Raw genomic sequence first — 20,615 nt, 5'->3', positions numbered from 1 at the left:
TCACCCTGCTCCTCTCACACTCCCTGAGCTGCCTTTGGCACATTCACCCTGCCCCTTCACACACGCCCTTTGCTGCGGCCCCCCCTGGGTGAGCCCCTTGGCTTCAGCGCCTCCCCCCCCTCCCCCCGCTTCCCCTATCCCTCCCACATTCCCCTGTGCTGCCCCTCCCGCACTCACCCTGCCCCTCTCACACTCTCCTGTGCTCCCACACTCAGGTCTGCCCTTGCTGGCTCTGGTTCACACTCACTCCACTCCATGTACACCTGGCTTGTTGCACACTCACTGGCTTTTTGTGCACTCGGTGCTCAGGCCTTCTCTTGCACGGCCACTCCCTGGTTCCCTGGGGCACTCAGAGTCACTCTGTCCTGGCACACTCATCCCTGCTCACTCCATCCCTCACACCCACCTCCTCTCTTCCAGTCCCTTCTTCAGGGACTGCCTTTAGGAGGGGAGTGGGGTCTAGTGGGGTAGAGAAGGGCTGGGAGTCAGGACACCTGGGTTCTATCCCTGACTTGGGGAGGGGAGTGGGATCTGGTGGGTTAGAAGTGGGGAGGGGGCTGGGAGCCAGGACTCCTGGGTTCTATCCCTGCCTCTGGGAGGGGAGTGGTGTCTTGTGGGTTAGAGCAGGGAGGATGGGAGCCAGGACTCCTGGGTTCTATCCCTGACTGTGGGAGGGGAGTGGGGTCTGGTGGGTTAGAATGGGGAGGATGGGAGCCAGGACTCCCACGCTGCCCCCTCATGCTCCCCAGCCATGCTCCCTCTTTGTGTCTGACACCTGGAGAGCTGTCTAAAGTGTACCCAAGGAATTGGCTGGAGTGGGAAAGTCTGCAGAATATTCCTGTGGGAGGGGGTGGTTGTTGCTATTCCCTGCTCGGAAAGGTGGGATCTCGGTAGGGTGTGGGTGAGCTGCTTTCCTCTCCTCCCTTTTTGTTCCCTGGGGAGCAAATATTTCAATGACATTTGGAAAAAAAATTCCCAAGAAACTAAAACTTCCCTTCTCAAAACGCACAGTATTGAGAGTGAAACCTGATGTCCCCTGACAGCTTTATTCCCTATACGCATCTATCTATCTATCTATCTATCTCCACCTCCTTCTCTCTCTGATCTCTCTGCCTGTCCCCATGTCTCAGTATCTCCCCTGCCTTCGTGTCCTTACCTCTCTGTGTCTCCCCGCTCCCACTTAGCTCCCCAACTGCCCCCCCCATGTCCCCTGCTCCCTGTGGCTGACAGGTTGCCATGGCAGCACAAGCTGCTTCTCCTCCTGATGGGGTTGTCATGGAAACTGATCTCTCCCACAGCTGCCATGCCCTGAATAATTCATGGGCCCCTCCTGGTGTCCAGCCAGGATAGGGAGGATGGGCTGTGACGTCCAGAGAGGAGTTGGGGCGGGGGGCAGAGAGCCAGGACTCCTGGGTTCCATCCCTGGCTCTGGGAGGGCTGTGGGGTCTAGTGGTTAGAGCAGGGGGGCTTGGAGCCAGGACTCCTGGGTTCTATCCCCAGGTCTGGTGGGGAGGGAATGGGGTCTAGTGGATTAGAGCAGGGGAGGATTCCTGGGTTGTATATCTGGCTGTGGGAGGGAAATGGGATCTAGTGGGGAGTCTGGGAGTCAGGACTCTTGGTATAGAGCTGGGTGAGTTGGGAGTCAGGACTCCTGGGTTCTATCCTGGCGGTGGGAGCAGCGTGGTGGGGTATAGGGTTAGAGCTGGGGTAGGGCATACCATGGGCGTGATGTTGGGTCTGTGCCCCACAGTGCGACCCAGGTCAGGCCACCAAGTACCTGTACGAACTGCTCTACAATGACCCCATCAAGATCATCCTTATGCCCGGCTGCAGCAGCGTCTCCACTCTGGTGGCCGAGGCCGCCCGCATGTGGAACCTCATCGTGGTGAGAGGGGCTGGGGGATTGGTGAAAGTTGCGTCTCTGGGGTGTGAAGGGGCAAGGGGAGGTGACGTCACGGGGAAGGGTTGTAAGGGTTCGTATGTGTGAGTGTGGTGGTTGTGTGAGGGTTGGTGTGTGTGTGGGGAAGTTTCACGGATCTCACACAGCTCTGGAACAGCCCCTGGGAGGACCCCTTCAGTGCAGCAGCCTCCTTAGGGTCATTCTCTCTCCCCTGAGTGAGCCCCTTGGCTTCAGCGCCTCCTGGCACCGAACCTCAGAGCCTGGAATACCCCTGCCTTGCACCGTGAGCTCCCTGCGGCGAGTCCACCTGGATTGGCTCCCCGACAGAGGGATACTCCTTCCCCTCAAAGGGAGCTATGCACCTCTGGTGTCCTTAAGCTGCAGTGCCTCCCCACCAGCGTTGTGAATGCAGGAGGGTTGTTAGATGTCCGGAACATAGCATACCAAGTCTTTGGGTAGCACAGAGAACAGCACGGTCCATCTGGGTCAGTTCAGAGCCTAGAGCTCTCCTCCGACCCCTTCTTTGGCCCTGTCCAGAAACTTCTCCCGCTTCCCGCAACCCCACCAGGCCCATCCTCTGTCCTTTGTGCTTGTTCCCGGGCAAACATTGTCCTCCGGCCCTTTGTTCTCCAGGTGGTCAAACCTGGTTGGCTTCCTGCGGAGGGTCATCCATGGTTGGTAGTCGCTAGGTACCGAATGTCCAGGCAATTGTCTTCTGTGACTCTTCCTGGCATGGGGCAGCCAGGTGTCAGTCATCCCTGGATCTCTGCAAAGAGTAAAGAACTTTTCCCCCCACCTAGTCAACTGTGCAGCATATGGGGGAAACTGAGGCACACACTGTATTCATGCAAAACATTATGAAATATTCCCACTTGATCACAGGAAGTCGTGTCTTGGGATGTTGTGTGTGTTGGAGTGGGAGATGTTGTATGTATTGTATTTTGTGGGGGATAAGTGTCAGGATATGGTGTGGGTGTGTTGGAGGAGTGTTTGGGTGAGGGGTTGGGTGTTGGGGTATTGTGGGTGTGTGTTGTGGTGAGTGTGTTAGCGTGGGGGACTGGGTGTTGGGGTATTGTGTTGGAGTGGGTGTGTTGGGGGACTGTTGGAGGAGGGGGCTGGGCATCGCGGTATTGTGTTGGGGTGGGTGTGTTGGGGGACTGTTGGGGTGAGGGGCTGGGTGTTGGGGTATTGTGTGTGGGGGGGACTGGGTGTCAGGGTATTGTTGGTGCGTGGGTTGGGGGGTGTTGGGGTGGCAGGGCTGGGCATTGGGGTGTTGTGGGGGCATGTGCTGGGGTGCCCGCCCTGAGCCAGCTCTACCCCCTACCCCCCATAGCTGTCATATGGCTCCAGCTCCCCAGCGCTCTCCAATCGCCAGCGCTTCCCCACCTTCTTCCGCACCCACCCCTCGGCCACGCTGCACAACCCCACGCGCGTCCAGCTCTTCAAGAAGTGGGGCTGGACCAAGATCGCGACCATCCAGCAGACCACGGAGGTCTTCACCTCGGTACGGCTGCAGCGCCCCGGCCCCCTGATCCCCACGGAGCCCCGCGCCCCTGACCCCCACAGGGATCTGCCTCCCACATCCTCCCAGACCCCCATGGAACCCCGGGCCCCTGACCCTCACAGGGATCTGCCCCCACATCCTCCGTGACCCCCATGGTGCCCTGGACCACTGATCGCCGCAGGAGTCTGCCCCCAACATCCTCCCTGACCCCCATGAAGCACCGGGCCCCGACCCCCACGGTGCCCCAGATCCTGGTCCCCACCCCACCACATCCACCCTGCCCCCCTCGGGGCATAGGACCCCTGACCCCTGCAGCCACCCTGGGCCCCCAGTCTAGCACCTCCCGATTCCCACAGTGACCCAGACCCCCAACCCCCACAACACCGTGACCCACACAGCGCCCCTGACCTCGCAACCACCCCAGACTCCTGTGCCCGGTGCTTCTGACTCCTACAGCCACCCTGGATCCCACGGTGCCCCCTGCCCAATGCCCCTCATCCCCCCCAGTACCCTCCCGGTGCCCCCGGCTCCCTTCCGACCCCCACTCCCTGTCCCCACCATGCCCCAGAGCTTCCTGCTCTCCCTCATATGCCCTTTCCCGCTAGCTCCCCAGCTCTCCCTGACCCTCTCTGCTCTTTCTCCATGCCCCCTCCCCTCCCAGACCCTAGATGACTTGGACCAGCGGGTGAAGGAGGCTGGCATCGAGATCACCTTCCGCCAGAGCTTCTTCTCCGACCCTGCCGCACCCGTCCGCAGCCTCAAGGTGAGAGACCCCCGAGCTGGGGCTTGGGGGGATCTGGGGGAGGAGGGGCCTAGGGTTGGAGCGGGGTACCCAAGGGTAAGATGGCGGGGGCTTGGGCGCCTGGAGTGGGGGGGAAGCTCAGAGCACGGGGAGGATGAGCCGGTGGCTGGCGGGTGCCTGGGGCTGGGCCGGGCAGGTAGGGGGCTCTCCCTATCTTCCCTGGTGGGAAACCCTGCCCCACCCCCATATGCTCCCCATCCCCCCTGTGCTTCCCACGCCCCCTCCCAGCCAGGCACTCTGTCCATCCATCTGTCCATCTGCTGCTGGTTTGCCCTGGAACAGCACCCAGACACACAACAGGGCTCCCCTGGGATCTGGGGATCAGGGAGGGGGGGAAAGTGGTCAGGGACCCAGGGTGCCCCCAGGTTTAGCAGGACCCATAGGACACCTTCCATCCTCCCACAACCTCCTCCCATGGGGGTTATCACAGCCTCACATGGGGGTGGGGAACTCTTGGAGCCGTGCAAAGATATGAAAACGTATGCAAATGGGCAACCGCCTGTCAAGTGGTGAGTGAGGGGCTGGGGAGTGGAGTGAGCGGTAGTGAGTTGTTGTGGGGGTATATGGGGTTGGGGTCTGTGCTGGAGTGTCTGGAGGTAGAGCAGGGGTGTAACCGTGTCTACCCCTGGTTCACGTGGGTTGTGACAGTTCCCCCCCCCCCCCTTGGTGGCCGTCCCCACAGCGCCAGGATGCCCGCATCATCGTGGGGCTCTTCTACGAGACCGAAGCACGCAAGGTCTTCTGTGAGGTGAGACCTGGGGGCGGGGTTAAATGCTGGGGGGCAGCCAGGTGGGGGGGGCGGGCTCTGTTCTAGGGGGGCAGCCAAGGGAGAAGCAGGGCTGGGCTGGACTCAGTACTGGGGGGCAGCCAGGGTGGAAGAGGTGGGGTCAGCACTGGGGCGGGGGCAGCTGGGATGGGGGAGTCAGGCTCAGTGCTGGGGTGCAGCCATTGGGGGATGCCCCAGGTCTGGGGAGGAGCTGGGGGGCAGAGGAGCAAGGATGGCTACCTCCCATAGTACCAGACACCGGGGCCCTGTCCCCTCCAGTCCCCCAGAGGCCAGCACCAGAATTGCTGGGCTGTGTATGGTCCAAGTCAGGGGTCCCCCCTTCCCTGGGGAGACACTGCACCCGCCCCACAAAGCCCTGCTGGGATGGGCCCCTGACTCAGCCTCGCCCCTCCTGCCCCATTGTGTGCCAGATAACTGCAGGGAGACACTCCACATCCCTACACACATCCACAACACACACAAGCCCTGCAACACACGCAAGCCCCACGCCCCGCAACACACGCACGCCCCGCAAGATGCATACACCCTGCAAAGCGTGCGTGCCCTGCAGCCTGCATGCTCCACCCCCTGCAGTGCATGCGCACACGCCCCATCCCCCGCAGCGTGCATGTGCCCCACAGCGCACACACACCCCACAACGCGCACGCCTCACAACGCCCCACGCCCCTCAACGCACAGGCCCCACCTCCCACAACACAGACGCTGCACAACACACGCACCACACAACACACACAACAGGAGATTGCTGAGCCTAGCCAGCCAGATCTGTCTCTGCTCTCTCTCTTGCTCCCCACCCAGCTCCCCGAACATCTCTGGGGCTCCCCCTAGTGTCTCCATGGCTCTCTGGTGATGTGGGGCGGAGCCCCACGGCCTCCCATGACACCCCCAGTGCCACCCCCCAGTCCGAGATCTTGTCTGTGCCACTTCTGCTGTCGCAGCCTGTGGCCTGCATGTCTCTGCTGTAGGGACCCAGGCTGCGCTGCCAGGTGTCAGTGCCCATGTGTAATAGTGTCTCTTAGGGGTGGTTTGATACTGGGTCAGTCACAGTTCCGCAGCCCCTCACCTGGCCCAGTTGTACTGGTCTCCAAGTGCCCTGTCTCAGTGGAGGTGATTCCCTTCCCCATCCGGGAGTCTGGGAACAGCCAGACTAACCTCAGACCCTTGACAGCGGTGTAACGGTCCACCTAGCGGGCTGTACAGATAACTACCACCATAGAGAGACAGATGGACAGCATGTGTGTGTGTGTGAACAAGGCCTGGGGGGTGGGGAAGGGATGTGTGGAAAGTGACAGGTGGATCCAAACACAGAGGTACAGAGCTTAGCTAGATCAGAGGGGGGGCGGGGATAGATGGATGGAGAGGGGGTGTATGGGGATGGATGGGTAGAGGGGGGCGCCTGGGGATGGATGGACGGATGGAGAGGGGGCGCATGGGGAAGGATGGATGGATGGAGAGGGGGCGTATGGGGACGAATGGATGGATGGATGGAGGGGGGTGCATGGGGATGGATGGATGGAGAGGGGGCGCATGGGGATGGATGGATGGAGGGGGGCGCATGGGGACAGATGGATGGATGGAGGGGAAGTAGGGGATGGAGGGTTGGTTGGGTGGCTGGATGGAGCTGCGTGCTGGTCTGAGCTGGGAGCCAGTCTCTCGGACGTGCCTCCCTGCAGGTGTACAAGGAGAAGCTGTATGGGAAGCGGTACGTCTGGTTCCTGATTGGCTGGTATGCCGACAATTGGTTTCGCATCAAGGACCCCGCCATTAACTGCACAGAGGCAGAGATGGCGGAGGCGGTGGAGGGGCATGTCACCACCGAGATCGTCATGCTGAACCCTGAGAACACCCGCAGCATCTCCAACATGGTGAGGGCAGGGAGACCCGGGCACCTGGGAGGCCCAGGGGTGGGGACGACACAGGAGGGGGCAGTTGCGGGGCATGAGGGACTAGAGGGGTGGGGGGGCAAAGGGGGACGCGAGAGCACGGGAGCTGGGGTGGAGGGGCAGCAGAGACTGGGAAGAAGAGGGGGATCAGAGAAGACCTTGGAGGAGGGCAATGGGACTGGGGGTCAGTGTGGGACAGGAAGACCTGGGGTGACTGATGAAGAGAGACGGAGGGGGCAATGGGCCCCCATATCACTTCCGCTCCTCTGGCTCACTGTTCCCACCCCCTGGCCCTGCAGACCTCCCAGGAGTTCATTGAGAAGCTGCAGAAGCGGCTGGGCAAGAACCCGGAGGAGACGGGGGGTTTCCAGGAGGCGCCGCTGGCCTATGATGCCATCTGGGCCCTGGCCCTGGCGCTCAACAAGACCTCGGCCGAGCTGGTGAAGAAGGGACTGCGACTGGAGGACTTCAACTACAACAACAAGAACATCACCGACGAGATCTACCGCGCCCTTAACTCCTCCGCCTTTGAGGGGGTGTCGGTGAGTGACCCCTGTGCCCCTGACCCTGTGCAACCACAACCCTACGACCCCCTGATCCCGGACCCCCATGCCCCCTGCCACCCATCCCACGCCCCCTAATGCCCACCCCACCACCGACAAGATCTACCGTGCCCTCAACTCCTCTGCCTTTGAGCGGGTGTTGGTGAGTGACCCCTGCGTCTCTTGACCCTGACCCCATGCGACCCTGAGCCCACGTGACCCCACACCCCCTAATGCGCATCCCGCGCCCCCTAACGCCCACCCCATCACCGACGAAGTCTACCGGGCCCTCAACTCCTCCGCCTTTGAGGGGGTGTCAGTGAGTGACCCCCTGTGCCCCTGATCCTGCAACACTGACCCTGCGACCCCGACCCCGCACCCCCTGACCCCGACCCCACAACTTCTGATCTGACCCTGCGACCCCGTCCCAAACGCCTGCCCTGTCACCGACGAGATCTACTGCTCCCTCAACTCCTGTGCCTTCGAGAGGATGTCGGTGAGTGACCCCCGCACCCCCTGACCCTGCACCCCCGACCCTGCCGACCCCGACCTGGCCCCCTGACCCTGCACCCCCTAACGCCCACCACATCACCAACCAGATCTACCGTGCCCTCAACTCCTCCACTTTTGAGGGGGTGTCAGTGAGTGACCCCCGCACCTCCTTACCCTGATCCTCTGCCCCTGGCCCTGCGCACCCCGACTCTGCGCCCCCTGACCCAACCCCTGTGACGGAGTAGGCAGTATTAACCTGGTAATGTTGCACGGGAGTTTTATTAGTTTATTGTCTTCTGCTAACAAGGGGCGTGCCTCCGTTTCCCTGGGGTACTGCACCAATACTCGATGGTGATGGGAAATAAGGGTGTGACTTCACTGAGGGATGATACTTGCTGGGCAGCATGAACGATGGCGATGGCGGCTGCTCTTCGTAACCTGAGCCCAGGAGGGGGTTGGGGCCAGGTGACACCTTCTGCCCCGGGGGAAACTGGACAAAGGCTGGAGGAGGGGCCAGGGGTGTGGCTGGTGGAGGCAGCAGGAAGGTGTTTCAGTTTGGAGCTGGCTGGGGAGATTGGGGGAGGCCCAGAACCTGGGTCTGGGCACCCTGCCCCAAGATGGACCTGACTGAGGGGTCCTGTTTTCTGTACCTACAAGCTCTGTTTTAGACTGTGTTCCTGTCATCTAATAAACCTTCTGTTTTATTGGGTGACTGAGAGTCACGGTGAACTGCAGGAAGTGGGGGGTGCAGGGCCCTGACTCCCCCACACTCCGTGACAACTGGTGGCAGAGGTGAGATGTACTTTGTCTCATGGATGGCGCTTCCTGCAGTAAGTGACTGGGGAGCAGCAAAATGAAGAGGGATTAACGAGGACCAGGTGTGCTGAAGGCTCAGAAAGGAGTGGTTTCAGGAGGCAGAGGAGCTACGCTTAGCCCCTGGGAGTGTGTGACCAGCGAGAAGGACTGTTGCAGTAACGGGGTCCCTCTGGGGACTGCGGTGAGCAGTTTCAGGGGCAGAGGAGTCTGTGGCTTGACCCTGGGAGTGAGGTGGTGAGCTGGAAAAGGGCTGGCACAGTAGGGGTTCTTCCGGGAAACTGTGGGGAGCTGAGAACACACAAGCCTGCGAGTCCACAACAACTTGGGAACAGCGGGGAGATGTATAACCATCTCCTTAAGAGGGACCTTTTAGAGCTGTACAAGGAGAGGGGGCTTCGCAGAGGGAAAGGCATCAAAGCACAGCTGATTGCCCAGCTGGAGGAGGAGGATCGCTAGGAGGAACTGATCCCTGTCCCTGAGGGAAGCAGCCCGGCAGATGCAGCGCTGGCACTGGTATCTGTACCAGCTGGGAGTGGTCAGACTGCTGCCAAGGGCACTCCGAGGCCCTTCCTACCTATGGCTAGGGGAGGAGCTAGAAGCAACCAGGCAAGTCCCAGGGGCACTGTGACCCCTGCGGCCAGCAGGGGATCCTCACGGCCAAGTTCCCCGTAGCTGGAGCTGAGGCAGCTGGAATGGAAGTGGGAGATAAAACTGAAAGAGCTGGAGAATCGGGAGAAACAGCGGCAGCATGAACTGGAGTTGGCAAAGCTGAGGAGCAGAGAGCCCCCTGCTGCAGTGAGTGAGGGGGGACCCAGGACTGCATGGAGCTTTGATAAGCACATCCTGTCCCAGTTTAAGGAAGGGGAGGACATAAATGAATTCCTGATGGCCTTTGAGAAGGCCTGTGGGCTGCACAGAGTTGACCCTACAGACAGGCTCCGGTTTCTCACCCCCTTACTGGACCTCAAAGCCGCAGGGATGTACAGTCAAATGGAAGGGTGGAGGCAGGGGACTATGAACTATTCAAAAAGGCCCTGTTACGTAAGTTTGGGATGACTCTTGAGGCATACTGGAAAAAGTTCCAGAGTCAGTGTAAAACCCCTGAGGACATATATCTGGAACTGATCCTCCGAATGGATGGCTATGTCAACAAGTGGGCAGATGGAGCCCAGACTAAGGAGGACATGGTTAAACTGGTTGTACTGGAGCACCTGTATGAACATTGCCCATCTGACCTGAGGACAAAAAGCCAGAGGACCTGCAGAGCACAGGGCAGCTGGCCAACGATTTTGTGGACAACCGGTCAGGGGGTGGAACAGAGGAGTCCCAAAAGAATAAGCCCACCACGGTGCAGAGAGAGAGTCACCCCGGGACCCCACAAAGGGGGAATGTGAAGAACCCCCTCTCAAGGGGAACAACCGGTATCAGGACCAACCGACCGGCTCGAGGGGACCAACCGAACGTGCATTGTTATTACTGTGGGCAGAGAGGCCACATACAGCTCCAGTGCCCCAAGCTTAAGGACAGACTGAGCAAATCGAACCCTCACAGGGTTAACTGGGTAGGGACACAGCCGGAGGAGAGGCAGGCTTCCCAGGCAGTAGGGGCTGGCAGCTTACCAACTGCTCAGGAGGAGGAGTTTCCCAGATCCACTTCTCTGAGAGGCTTGATGCTCCGGACGCAGGGTTCTCAGTTTACAGGGTGGGCTCGGGGTTGTCCCTGCGGAGCGAGTGCCTTGTTCCCCTGGAGGTGGACGGGGGAAGGTCAGTGGATACTGGGACATGGGCACTGAGGTGACGCTGGCCCGGCCCAAGGTGGTGGCCCCAGATCGGGTGGTGCCCGATACCTACCTGACCCTGATGGGTGTGAGTGGGACCCCATTCAAGGTGCCCATGGCATGGGTACATCTGAAATGGAGGGCCAAGGAGGGCCCCAAGGATGTGGGGGTGCACCATCATTTGCCCACTGAGGTGTTGATGGGGGCTGACCTAGAGGATTGGCCAAGCAACCCTCAGAACGTCCTAGTCGTGATCCATAGCCAGAGCTGGCAAGGGGCACTACACCCTGACATTGGGGAGGGTACCTCACCGGAGGGTCAGGACACTACCCTGGTAGGGAGGGAGTGTCCAGGGACAAAGTTCAGAGGGGCTGAGGCTTCAGACCCAGCCAGTGAGAGAGAGCAGGGCCCCATACCTTCCCCAGCTGCTGAATTCCAGGCCGAGTTGCAGAAAGATCACTCCTTGCAAAAGCTAAGGGACCTGGCTGGCCTCAGTGCGGGAAAGGCTGCCAGGAGGGGTTTTTGTGGGAGAAGGGATTCCTATACCGAGAATGGTCTCCCCCAGGGGATGTGAAGTTGTGGGGGATCCGGAGGCAGCTGGTGGTCCCCCAGAAGTATCACCGCAAGCTACTGTACCTGGCCCATGACATCCCTCTCTCAGGACACCAGGGAATCTGGCGCACCAGGCAGAGGCTGCTACAAAACTTTTACTGGCCTGGAGTAATACTGTCCAACAGTATTGCAGATCTTGTGACCCTTGTCAGACGGTGGGGTAGGCCCAGGACAAGGGGAAAGCGGCTTTGAGACCTTTGCCCATGATAGAGGAGCCTGTTCAGAAGGTGGCTGTGGACATAGTGGGGCTTCTCAGCAAGACGACCCGGTCGGGGAAGAAATACATTCTGGTGGTGGTAGATTTCGCTACCTGTTACCGCAAGGCAGTGGCCTTGTCGTCTATCGAAGCAGACACAGTGGCAGATGCGCTCCTTACCATTTTCAGCCAAGTGGTGTTCCCCAAGGAAGTCTTGACAGACCAGAGATCCAACTTCATGTCAGCCCTGCTCTGATGCTTGTGGGAGAAATGTGGGGTCTGGCACATCTGGGCCTCAGCATATCACCCCCAGTCCAATGGGCTGGTGGAGAGGTTCAATGGAACTCTAAAGATGATGATGAAAACCTTTATGAACCAGCACCCGCAGGATTGGGGACAAGATTTACCTCACCTGCTGTTCCCGTACAGGGAAGTACCCCAGAAGTCTACCGGATTTTCACCTTTTGAACTGTTATATGGAAGAAGGATAAGGGGGCCCCTGGACCTGATGAGAGACAAATGGGAGGGGAAGGCTACTCCCGATGGAGAATCAGTGGTGGTGTATATCTTGACCTTCTGAGAAAGACTTGCTGAGCTCATGGGCCAGAGCCCAGAGGAAGCAGAAGGTCTAGTATGACTGCACGGCGCAGGCCTGCGCCTATGCCACCGGGGACCAGGTGATGGTTCTCATTCCTGTGAGAAAAAACGAACTACAAGCCACCTGGGAAGGCCCTTTCAAAGTTGTCAAGCAACTAAATGAGGTAAACTATATGGTGGAGCTGTCTAACTGGGCACACCGCCACCGGGTGTACCACGTTAATATGATTAAGTCGTATTATGACAGGGGGAATATGGTCTTGGCCGTGTGTGGGCATTGGGAGGAGCAGGGAGATGACCCTTTAGTGTATCTATTCCCTGAGACAGGAGCTGGCTCCTCCCTGGAAACAATTCCCCTCTCTGATCACCTAACACCTGCCCAGCAAGCTGAGATCAGAGGGGTGCTGCATCCGTACCGACAGCTGTTTTCCAACCAGCCTGGACGCACTAATCTGACTGTCCACCGGGTGCAGACAGGGTCGTCTTCCTATAGGATGCTCCCCTTTCCGAGTCACAAAACTGCTCAGGACCTGGAAAGAGAGGTCAGTGACATGCTGGCTTTGGGGGTGATCCAGCCATCTTCCAGCCCTTGGGCCTCTCCTGTAGTGTTGGTCCCCAAAAAGGATGAGTCGATCCGGTTCTGTGGACTATCGGAAGCTTAATGCCATCACCGTATCTGATGCCTACCCCATGCCCAGGCCTGACGAGCTCCTAGACAAGTTGGGAGGAGCTCACTACCTTACCACTGTGGATCTTACAAAGGGCTACTGGCAAGTGCCGCTGGATGCAGATGCCAGGCTGAAATCTGCCTTTATCACACCTCTAGGGCTCTATGAGTTCCTGGCCCTGCCTTTCGGATTCAAGGGGGCATCTGCTACCTTCCAGCGCCGGGTGGGTCAGCTGCTGAGGGGGATGGAGAGTTTTGCTGTGGCGTACATTGATGATATCTGCGTCTTTAGCCAGACCTGGGAGGACCATGTGTCCCAGGTTAAACAAGTGCTGGACCGACTCCAGGAGGCTGGCCTGACCATAAAAGCTGAGAAGTGCAAGGGGGGGATGGACGAAGTATCTTACCTGGGCCACTGGGTGGGGAGCAGCTGCCTAAAGCTAGAACCAGCAACGGTGGAGGCGATCAGAGACTGGCCCGTTCTCCAAACCAAAAAGCAGGTCCAGGCCTTTGTTGGAATGGCTGGGTATTATCGAAAGTTTGTGCCACCCTTTAGCTCCATAGCCATCCCCATCACTGAGCTATGCAAGAAGGAAAAGCCAGACAAGGTGGTCTGGACCGAGCAGTGCCAGATGGCTCTCTGTGCACTGAAGGAGGCTCTGGTCAGAGGCCCAGTTCTGGTAAACCCAGACTTTAACAAGCCCTTTATGGTGTTCACCGACGCCTCAGACATGGGGCTGGGTGCAGTGTTAATGCAGGAGGAAGAAAAGGGGGAGAGACATCCCATCGTGTACCTGAGCCAGAAGTTGTTACCTCGGGAGCAAAACTATGCGGCCGTAGAAAAGGAATGCCCGGCTATGGTATGGGCCCTTAAGAAACTACAGCTATATCTATTTGGGCAACACTTCACTGTGTACACTGACCAGTCTCCCTTGACCTGGCTACACCTGATGAAAGGAGCCAATGCCAAGCTCCTGAGATGGAGCCTCTTCCTGCAGGATTACGATATGGAGGTGGTCCATGTGAAGGGGAGTGCCAACGTGATAGCTGATGTGTTGTCCCGGAGAGGGGGGCCTGAACTTCCCCAGGTCACTGGTTAGAGTGACCCCGCTCAGTTCAGTCTTGAAGGGGGGAGAGATGTGACGGAGTGGGGAGTATTAACCTGGTAATGTTGCATGGGAGTTTTACTAATTTACTATCTTCTGCTTACACAAGGCGTGCCTCCGTTTCCCTGGGGTACTGCACCAATACTCGATGGTGATGGGAAATAAGGGTGTGACTTCACTGAGGGATGATACTTGACGGCCAGCACGTAAAGAATGGTGGCTGCCTTCATAACCTGAGCCCAAGAGGTGGTTGGGGCCAGGTGACACCTTCTTCCCGGAAACTGGACAAAGGCTGGAGATCGGGCCGGGGGTGTGGCTGGTGGAGACAGCGGGAAGGTGTTTCAGTTTGGAGCTGGCTGGGGAGATGGTGGGAGGCCCAGAACCTGGGTCTGAGCTCCTCACCCCTCAAGAGGGAGTTGACTGAGGGGCCCTGTTTTCTGTACCTACAAGCCCTGTTTTGGACTGTGTTCCTGTCGTCTAATAAACCTTTTGTTTTACTGGGTGGCTGAGAGTCGTGGTGAATTGCAGGAAGTGGGGGGTGCAGGGCCCTGACTCCCCCACACTCGGTAACAACCCAGCACCCCCAATCCCATGCACCCTGACTGCAACCCTACACCCCTAACGCCCACCTCAGCACCGAGATCTATCATACCCTCAACTCCGCCTCCGAGGGGGTGTCGGTGAGTGACCCCTGCACCCCCTAATTCACACCCCACCCCCCCGACCCTGCACCCCCTACTGCCTGCCCCATCACTGACGAGATCTACCATGCCCTCAACTGCTCCGCCATCGAGGGGGTGTCGACGACTGACCCCACCAACCATGTGTCCCTTGACTCTGCACCACTGTCCCCTCTAAGCTGTGCGCGTGTGCGCGTGCACACAGATCCGAAACTCCACGCACACGGTGAAACACTGCATGCACAAAAGTATGCACAGAAGCACAAAAATTTGCACAGAAGAAATTTTTTGCACACACGGCCTGTCAGAAATTAGAGGGAATATTGCCCTGCACCCTCTGACCCTGACTCTGCACCCACTGTCCCTGACCCTGCGCCCCTAACACCCACCCTGTCACCGACGAGATCTACTGTGCCCTCAACTCCTCTGCCTTTGAGGGGGTGCCGGTGAGTGACCCCCTCGCCCCCCAACCCTGCACCCCCGACCTTGCACCCCCTGAATCTGATCCTGCACCCCTAACGCCCACCCCATCACTGAGATCTATTGCGCCCTAACTCCTCCACCCTTGAGGGGGTGTTGGTGAGTGACCCCCCCCATGCTCTCTGACCCCAACCCCGCGCTCCCAACCCCCATCCTGCGCCTCTAACACCTACCCCATCACCGACAGGATCTACCATGCCCTCTACTCCTCCGCCTTCGAGGGGGTGTCAGTGAGTGACCCCTGTGACCCCTAATTCACATCCTGTGACCCCAACCCTGACCCTGCACCCCCAACCTTAATGTCGTTCCCTGCACCCATAATTCTAACCGACTCCATGACCCCACTCCCTGCACCCCTAACCCCTATCCCTAACCCCTGCACTCTCTTTAGCGCCCCCCATCCCCAGCAAGGCCCTAGTCCCCTCCCCCAGCCTGTAGGTCCAGGGCTCAGCCTGGCTCTGTGGGCATTGAGCTCCATGCCAGGAAACCAGTGTCCCTGCTCCCCGGCCCCCAGGTTCCCCAGCCCCCCAGCACAGCACGCCCTGCACATTGCTGCCAGCTCAGCAGGGCAGTCCCCAGTCAGTGAGCGCTGCCCACCAGGCGACAGCCCTACTGCTGCTGCCAGCAAGGAGCGCCTGGTGACGCGGGTCTGTGTGTATTTCCCCCGCCAGGGTCACGTGGTATTCGACGCCAGTGGCTCCCGCATGGCCTGGACCCTCATTGAACAGCTGCAGGGTGAGTGACAACCCCCGCCCCACACAACAGCTCGACAACCCTATCACTGTGCAACACCACAACACTACAGTCCCCTGCACAACATAGCACAGCTACCCCACCCAACACACCACACAGCACAACAACCCTCCACACTGCACAACGCAACACCACACCATGAAACAGCACCACACACACAACAAACCCACCCCACAGAACAGCCCTCTGCTCACACCACACAGGGATTCACCACAGAGCAACACATGAATCCCGCACATACCACGCAGCACAGCACAACCACCCAGCACAACACAACAGCACTCCCCCAAGCACACCACACCACACAACAACCCCTGAACACACCACACTACACTAGGACACCCAAGACAACAATGCCTTTCTCTCGCACGTCCTGGCATGCCAACCCCAGGACACTACACAACAACCCCTAGTTCCAGGATGACAGACAGCCTAGCGCTCTCCACCCTCCTGCCTGGCAGCTCTCTTGGTCTTCAGCAGCACTTCGCCGACGGATCCTTCACTCGCTCCGGTCTTCGGCACTGAAGGACCCTTCCGCCACCGCAACGCCGCCGAAGGCCGGAGCGAGTGAAGGACCCGATGCCGAAGGGCTGCTGAAGACCCGGAGTGCCGCCGGGTGAGTCAAAATTGAAAAGGCGCCAAAGAATTAAAAAGGCGCCACTTCTGCTCGGTGTGGGAGCAGCCCCCGCCCCGCTCCCCTGCTAGCTACGCTACTGGGTGGTGGCGGGGGGGAGCTCTGTGCACTTGGAGCTCGTCCCCCTGGTCTGACCCATCCCCCTCTCCCAGCAGGTGGGGTCTACAAGAAGATCGGCTACTATGACAGCACCAAGGACAACCTGTCCTGGTACAACAACGACAAGTGGATTGGTGAGCCAGGGCTTCCCACGCCGCCAGGGGTTATGGGAACCGCCCCCCTGGGGTTCCTGTTCTTTGGCGTCCGGCACCTCCCGCCGCTGGGAGTTATGGGAACCGCCCCCCTGGGGTTCCTGTTCCTTGGCATCTGGCACCTCCCACCGCCGGGGGTTATGGGAACCACCCCCCTGGGGTTCCTGTTCCTTGGCATCCGGCACCTCCCACCGCCAGGGGTTATGGGAACCGCCCCCCTGGGGTTCCTGTTCCTTGGCGTCCGGCACCTCCCGCCGCTGGGAGTTATGGGAACCGCCTCCCTGGGGTTCCTGTTCCTTGGCGTCCGGCACCTCCCGCCGCTGGGAGTTATGGGAACCGCCTCCCTGGGGTTCCTGTGCCTTGGCATCTGGCACCTCCCACCGCCGGGGGTTATGGGAACCACCCCCCTGGGGTTCCTGTTCCTTGGCATCCGGCACCTCCCACCGCCAGGGGTTATGGGAACCGCCCCCCTGGGGTTCCTGTTCCTTGGCGTCCGGCACCTCCCGCCGCTGGGAGTTATGGGAACCGCCTCCCTGGGGTTCCTGTTCCTTGGCATCTGGCACCTCCCACCGCCGGGGGTTATGGGAACCACCCCCCTGGGGTTCCTGTTCCTTGGCATCCGGCACCTCCCACCGCCAGGGGTTATGGGAACCGCCCCCCCTGAAGTTCCTGTTCCTGGGCATCCAGCACCTCCCGCTGCCAGAGATTGTGGGAACTGCTCCCATGGACTTCCCGTTCCTGGGCATCCAGCACCTCCCGCTGCCGGGGATTGTGGGGACCGCCCCCCTGGGGTTTCCGTTCCTGGGCATCTGGCACCTTCTGCTGGGGATTGTGGGAACCGCCCCCCTGGTGTTCCCGTTCCTGGGCATCCGGCACCTCCTGCCGCCAGGGGTTGTGGGAACTGCCCCCTTGGGGTTCTTGTTGCCAGGGTCTCTGGTCCTGCCCACTGCCAAGGATTGTGGGAACTGCCACCCTGGGGTTCTTGTCACCAGGGTCTCTGGCCCTGCGTGCCACTGGGAATTGTGGGAACTTCCCCCCAGGGGTTCCTGTCACCAAGGGATCTGGCCCCACTGCCGTCGGGGGTTTTGGGAATTGCTCCCAGTGGGGATGGAGACAGACATGGGTCCCTGTGGATTCGGGGGCTTGTCTGGATGCTGGGACTGTGTGGGTCACTGAGGGCATGAACCTCCCCCTGCCTTGAGCCAGGGCCTGATCTGGCGCTTGAGGCGCCTTCCCCTCCTCCGGGGCTGGGGGGACATGGGGGCGGTGCTGTGCTTAGGTCAGCCCCACCTCTTACTGTGCTCTTTGCTGCAGGGGATGCTCCCCCGGCTGACTACACCAAGGTGATCACCACCTTCCGTTTCCTATCGCAGAAGCTCTTCATTTCAGTGTCGGTGCTTGCGAGCCTGGGCATCCTGCTGGCCATTGTCTGCCTGGCCTTCAACATCTACAACGGGCACGTCCGGTCAGTGCCCCCCACCCACCTGCCCAACGCCAACCCCCCACCTCTCCCAGCCTGGGCATCCTGCTGGCCATTGTCTGCCTGGCCTTCAACATCTACAACAGACACGTCCATTCAGTGCCCCCCACATCCCTACCCCATGGCTACCCCCCCACTCCCTGGACTGGGCATCCTGCTGGCCATCGTCTGCCTAGCCTTTAACACCTACAATGGGCACGTCCAGTCAGCGGCCCCCGACCCCCTGCCCCACGGCTACCCCCCACTCCCCAGCCTGGGCATCCTGCTGGGCATCTTCTGCCTGGCCTTCAGCATCTACAACGGGCATGTCTGGTCCATGCCCTCCTATGACTTTCCTCTCTGGTGTTATCTGGACTGGTGATCTGCTAGGTCACTCCAATCCTTGTCTCTGGGAGCCAGCCTTACCCTGCTCTGCTGTGAGGACCCCCATTCCTGGGCTGTTCACACACAGCCTCTAGCATGTAAGCTGCTCCTTGGATTGTGCACCCAAATGAACTGGGATACCAGGAGGAAGCACGAGCAGGAGCGCGCGAGAGAGGAAGGCTCCTGCCTCATACTGAGAAAGCGGGACGATCAGTGAGTTATCTCAAGTGCCTATACACAAATGCAAGAAACCTGGGAAACAAGCAGGGCAAACTGGAAGTCCTGGCACAGTCAAAGAATTACGATGTGATTGGAATAACAGAGACTTGGTGGGATAACTCACATGACTGGAGTACTGTCATGGATGGATATAAACTGTTCAGGAAGGACAGGCAGGGCAGTAAAGGTAGAGAGTTGCATTGTATGTAAGAGAGCAGTATGACTCCTCAGAGCTCCGGTATGAAACTGCAGAGAAACCTGAGAGTCTCTGGATTAAGTTTAGACGTGTGAACAACAAGAGTGATGTCATGGTGGGAGTCTGCTATAGACCACCAGACCAGGGGGATGAGGTGGACGAGGCTTTCTTCTGGCAACTAACGGAAGTTACTAGATCGCAGGCCCTGGTTCTCATGGGAGACTTCAATCACTCTGATATCTGCTGGGAGAGCAATACAGCAGTGCACAGACAATCCAAAAAGTTTTTGGAAAGTGTAGGGGACAATTTCCTGGTGCAAGTGCTGGAGGAACCATCTAGGGGCAGAGCTCTTCTTGACCTGCTGCTCACAAACCGGGAAGATTTAGTAGGGGAAGCAAAAGTGGATGGGAACCAGGGAGGCAGTGACCATGAGATGGTTGAGTTCATGATCCTGGCAAAAGGAAGAAAGGAGAGCAGCAGAATACGGGGACCCTGGACTTCAGAAAAGCAGACTTTGACTCCCTCAGGGAACTGATGGGCAAGATCCCCTGGGAGAATAACATGAGGGGAAAGGAGTCCAGGAGAGCTGGCTGTATTTTAAAGAATCCTTATTGAGGTTACAGAAACAAACCATCCCGATGTGTAGAAAGAATAGTAAGTATGGCAGGTGACCAGCTTGGCTTAACAGTGAAATCCTTGCTGATCTTAAACACAAAGAAGAAGCTTACAAGAAGTGGAAGATTGGACAAATGACCAGGGAGGTGTATAAAAATATTGCTCAGGCATGCAGGAGTGAAATCAGGAAGGACAAATCACACTTGGATTTACAGCTAGCAAGAGATGTTAAGAGTAACAAGAAGGGGTTCTTCAGGTATGTTGGCAACAAGAAGAAAGTCAAGGAAAGTGTGGGCCCCTTACTGAATGGGGGAGGCACCCTAGTGACCGAGGATGTGGAAAAAGCTAATGTACTCAATGCTTTTTTCCCCTCTGTCTTCACGAGCAAGGTCAGCTCCCAGACTACTGCACTGGGCAGCACAGCATGGGGAGGAGGCGACCAGCCCTCTGTGAAGAAAGAAGTGGTTCGGGACTATTTAGAAAAGCTGAACGAGCACAAGTCCATGACGCCGGATGCACTGCATCCAAGGGTTCTAAAGGAGTTGGCGAATGTGATTGCAGAGCCATTGGCCATATCTTTGAAAGCTCATGGTGAGGGGGGGAGGTCCCGTATGACTGGGAAAAGGCTAATGTAGTGCCCATCTTCTAAAAAGGGCAGAAGGAGGATCCAGGGAACTGCAGGCCAGTCAGCCTTACCTCAGTCCCTGGAAAAATCATGGAGCAGGTCCGCAGGGGATCAATTCTGAAGCACTTCGAGGAGAGGAAAGTGATCAGGAACAGTCAGCATGGATTCACCAAGGGCAAATCATGCCTGACTAATCTAATTGCCTTCTATGACGAGATAACTGGCTCTGAGGGGAAAGCAGTGGACGTGTTATTCCTTGACTTTAGCAAAGCTTTTGATATGGTCTCCCACAGTATTCTTGCCAGCAAGTTAAAGAAATATGGGCTGGATGAATGGACTATAAGGTGGATAGAAAACTGGCTAGATCGTAAGGCTCAACAGATAGTGATCAATAGCTCCATGTCTAGTTGGCAGCCGGTGTCAAGCAGAGTGCCCCAAAGGTCAGTCCTGGGGCCGGTTTTGTTCAATATCTTCATTAATGATCTGGAGGATGGTGTGGATTGCACCCTCTGCAAGTTTGCAGATGACACTAAACTGGGAGGAGTGGTAGATACACTGGAGGGTAGGGGTAGGATACAGAGGGACCTAGACAAATTGGAGGATTGGGCCAAAAGAAATCTGATGAGGTTCAACAAGGA

The 20,615-nt window shown here is 58.5% G+C and overlaps 1 protein-coding gene across 2 annotated transcripts in view; it reads left to right on the top strand.

Moving 5' to 3' along the window:
* GABBR1 (gamma-aminobutyric acid type B receptor subunit 1) overlaps positions 1-20,615 on the top strand; it is a 61,459-nt gene that overhangs the window by 26,119 nt on the left and 14,725 nt on the right. Inside the window, exons 8-16 of one of the 2 annotated variants that reach the window (XM_037913500.2) lie at positions 1,751-1,885; positions 3,234-3,404; positions 4,066-4,167; positions 4,889-4,954; positions 6,667-6,858; positions 7,176-7,418; positions 15,513-15,576; positions 16,384-16,461; positions 17,794-17,944. In XM_037913500.2, the coding sequence (XP_037769428.1) occupies positions 1,751-1,885; positions 3,234-3,404; positions 4,066-4,167; positions 4,889-4,954; positions 6,667-6,858; positions 7,176-7,418; positions 15,513-15,576; positions 16,384-16,461; positions 17,794-17,944 (1,202 nt within the window). Of the gene's footprint in view, positions 1-1,750; positions 1,886-3,233; positions 3,405-4,065; positions 4,168-4,888; positions 4,955-6,666; positions 6,859-7,175; positions 7,419-15,512; positions 15,577-16,380; positions 16,462-17,793; positions 17,945-20,615 lie in introns of both variants that reach the window. The other variant, XM_037913499.2, reaches the window with a different exon arrangement.

This window comes from Chelonia mydas, chromosome 14 (genome assembly GCF_015237465.2).
Source record: "Chelonia mydas isolate rCheMyd1 chromosome 14, rCheMyd1.pri.v2, whole genome shotgun sequence".
Classification (NCBI taxonomy): Eukaryota; Metazoa; Chordata; order Testudines; family Cheloniidae; genus Chelonia; species Chelonia mydas.
Note: the sequence above shows the minus strand (reverse complement) of the source record. Positions and strands in the feature narration are given on the sequence as shown.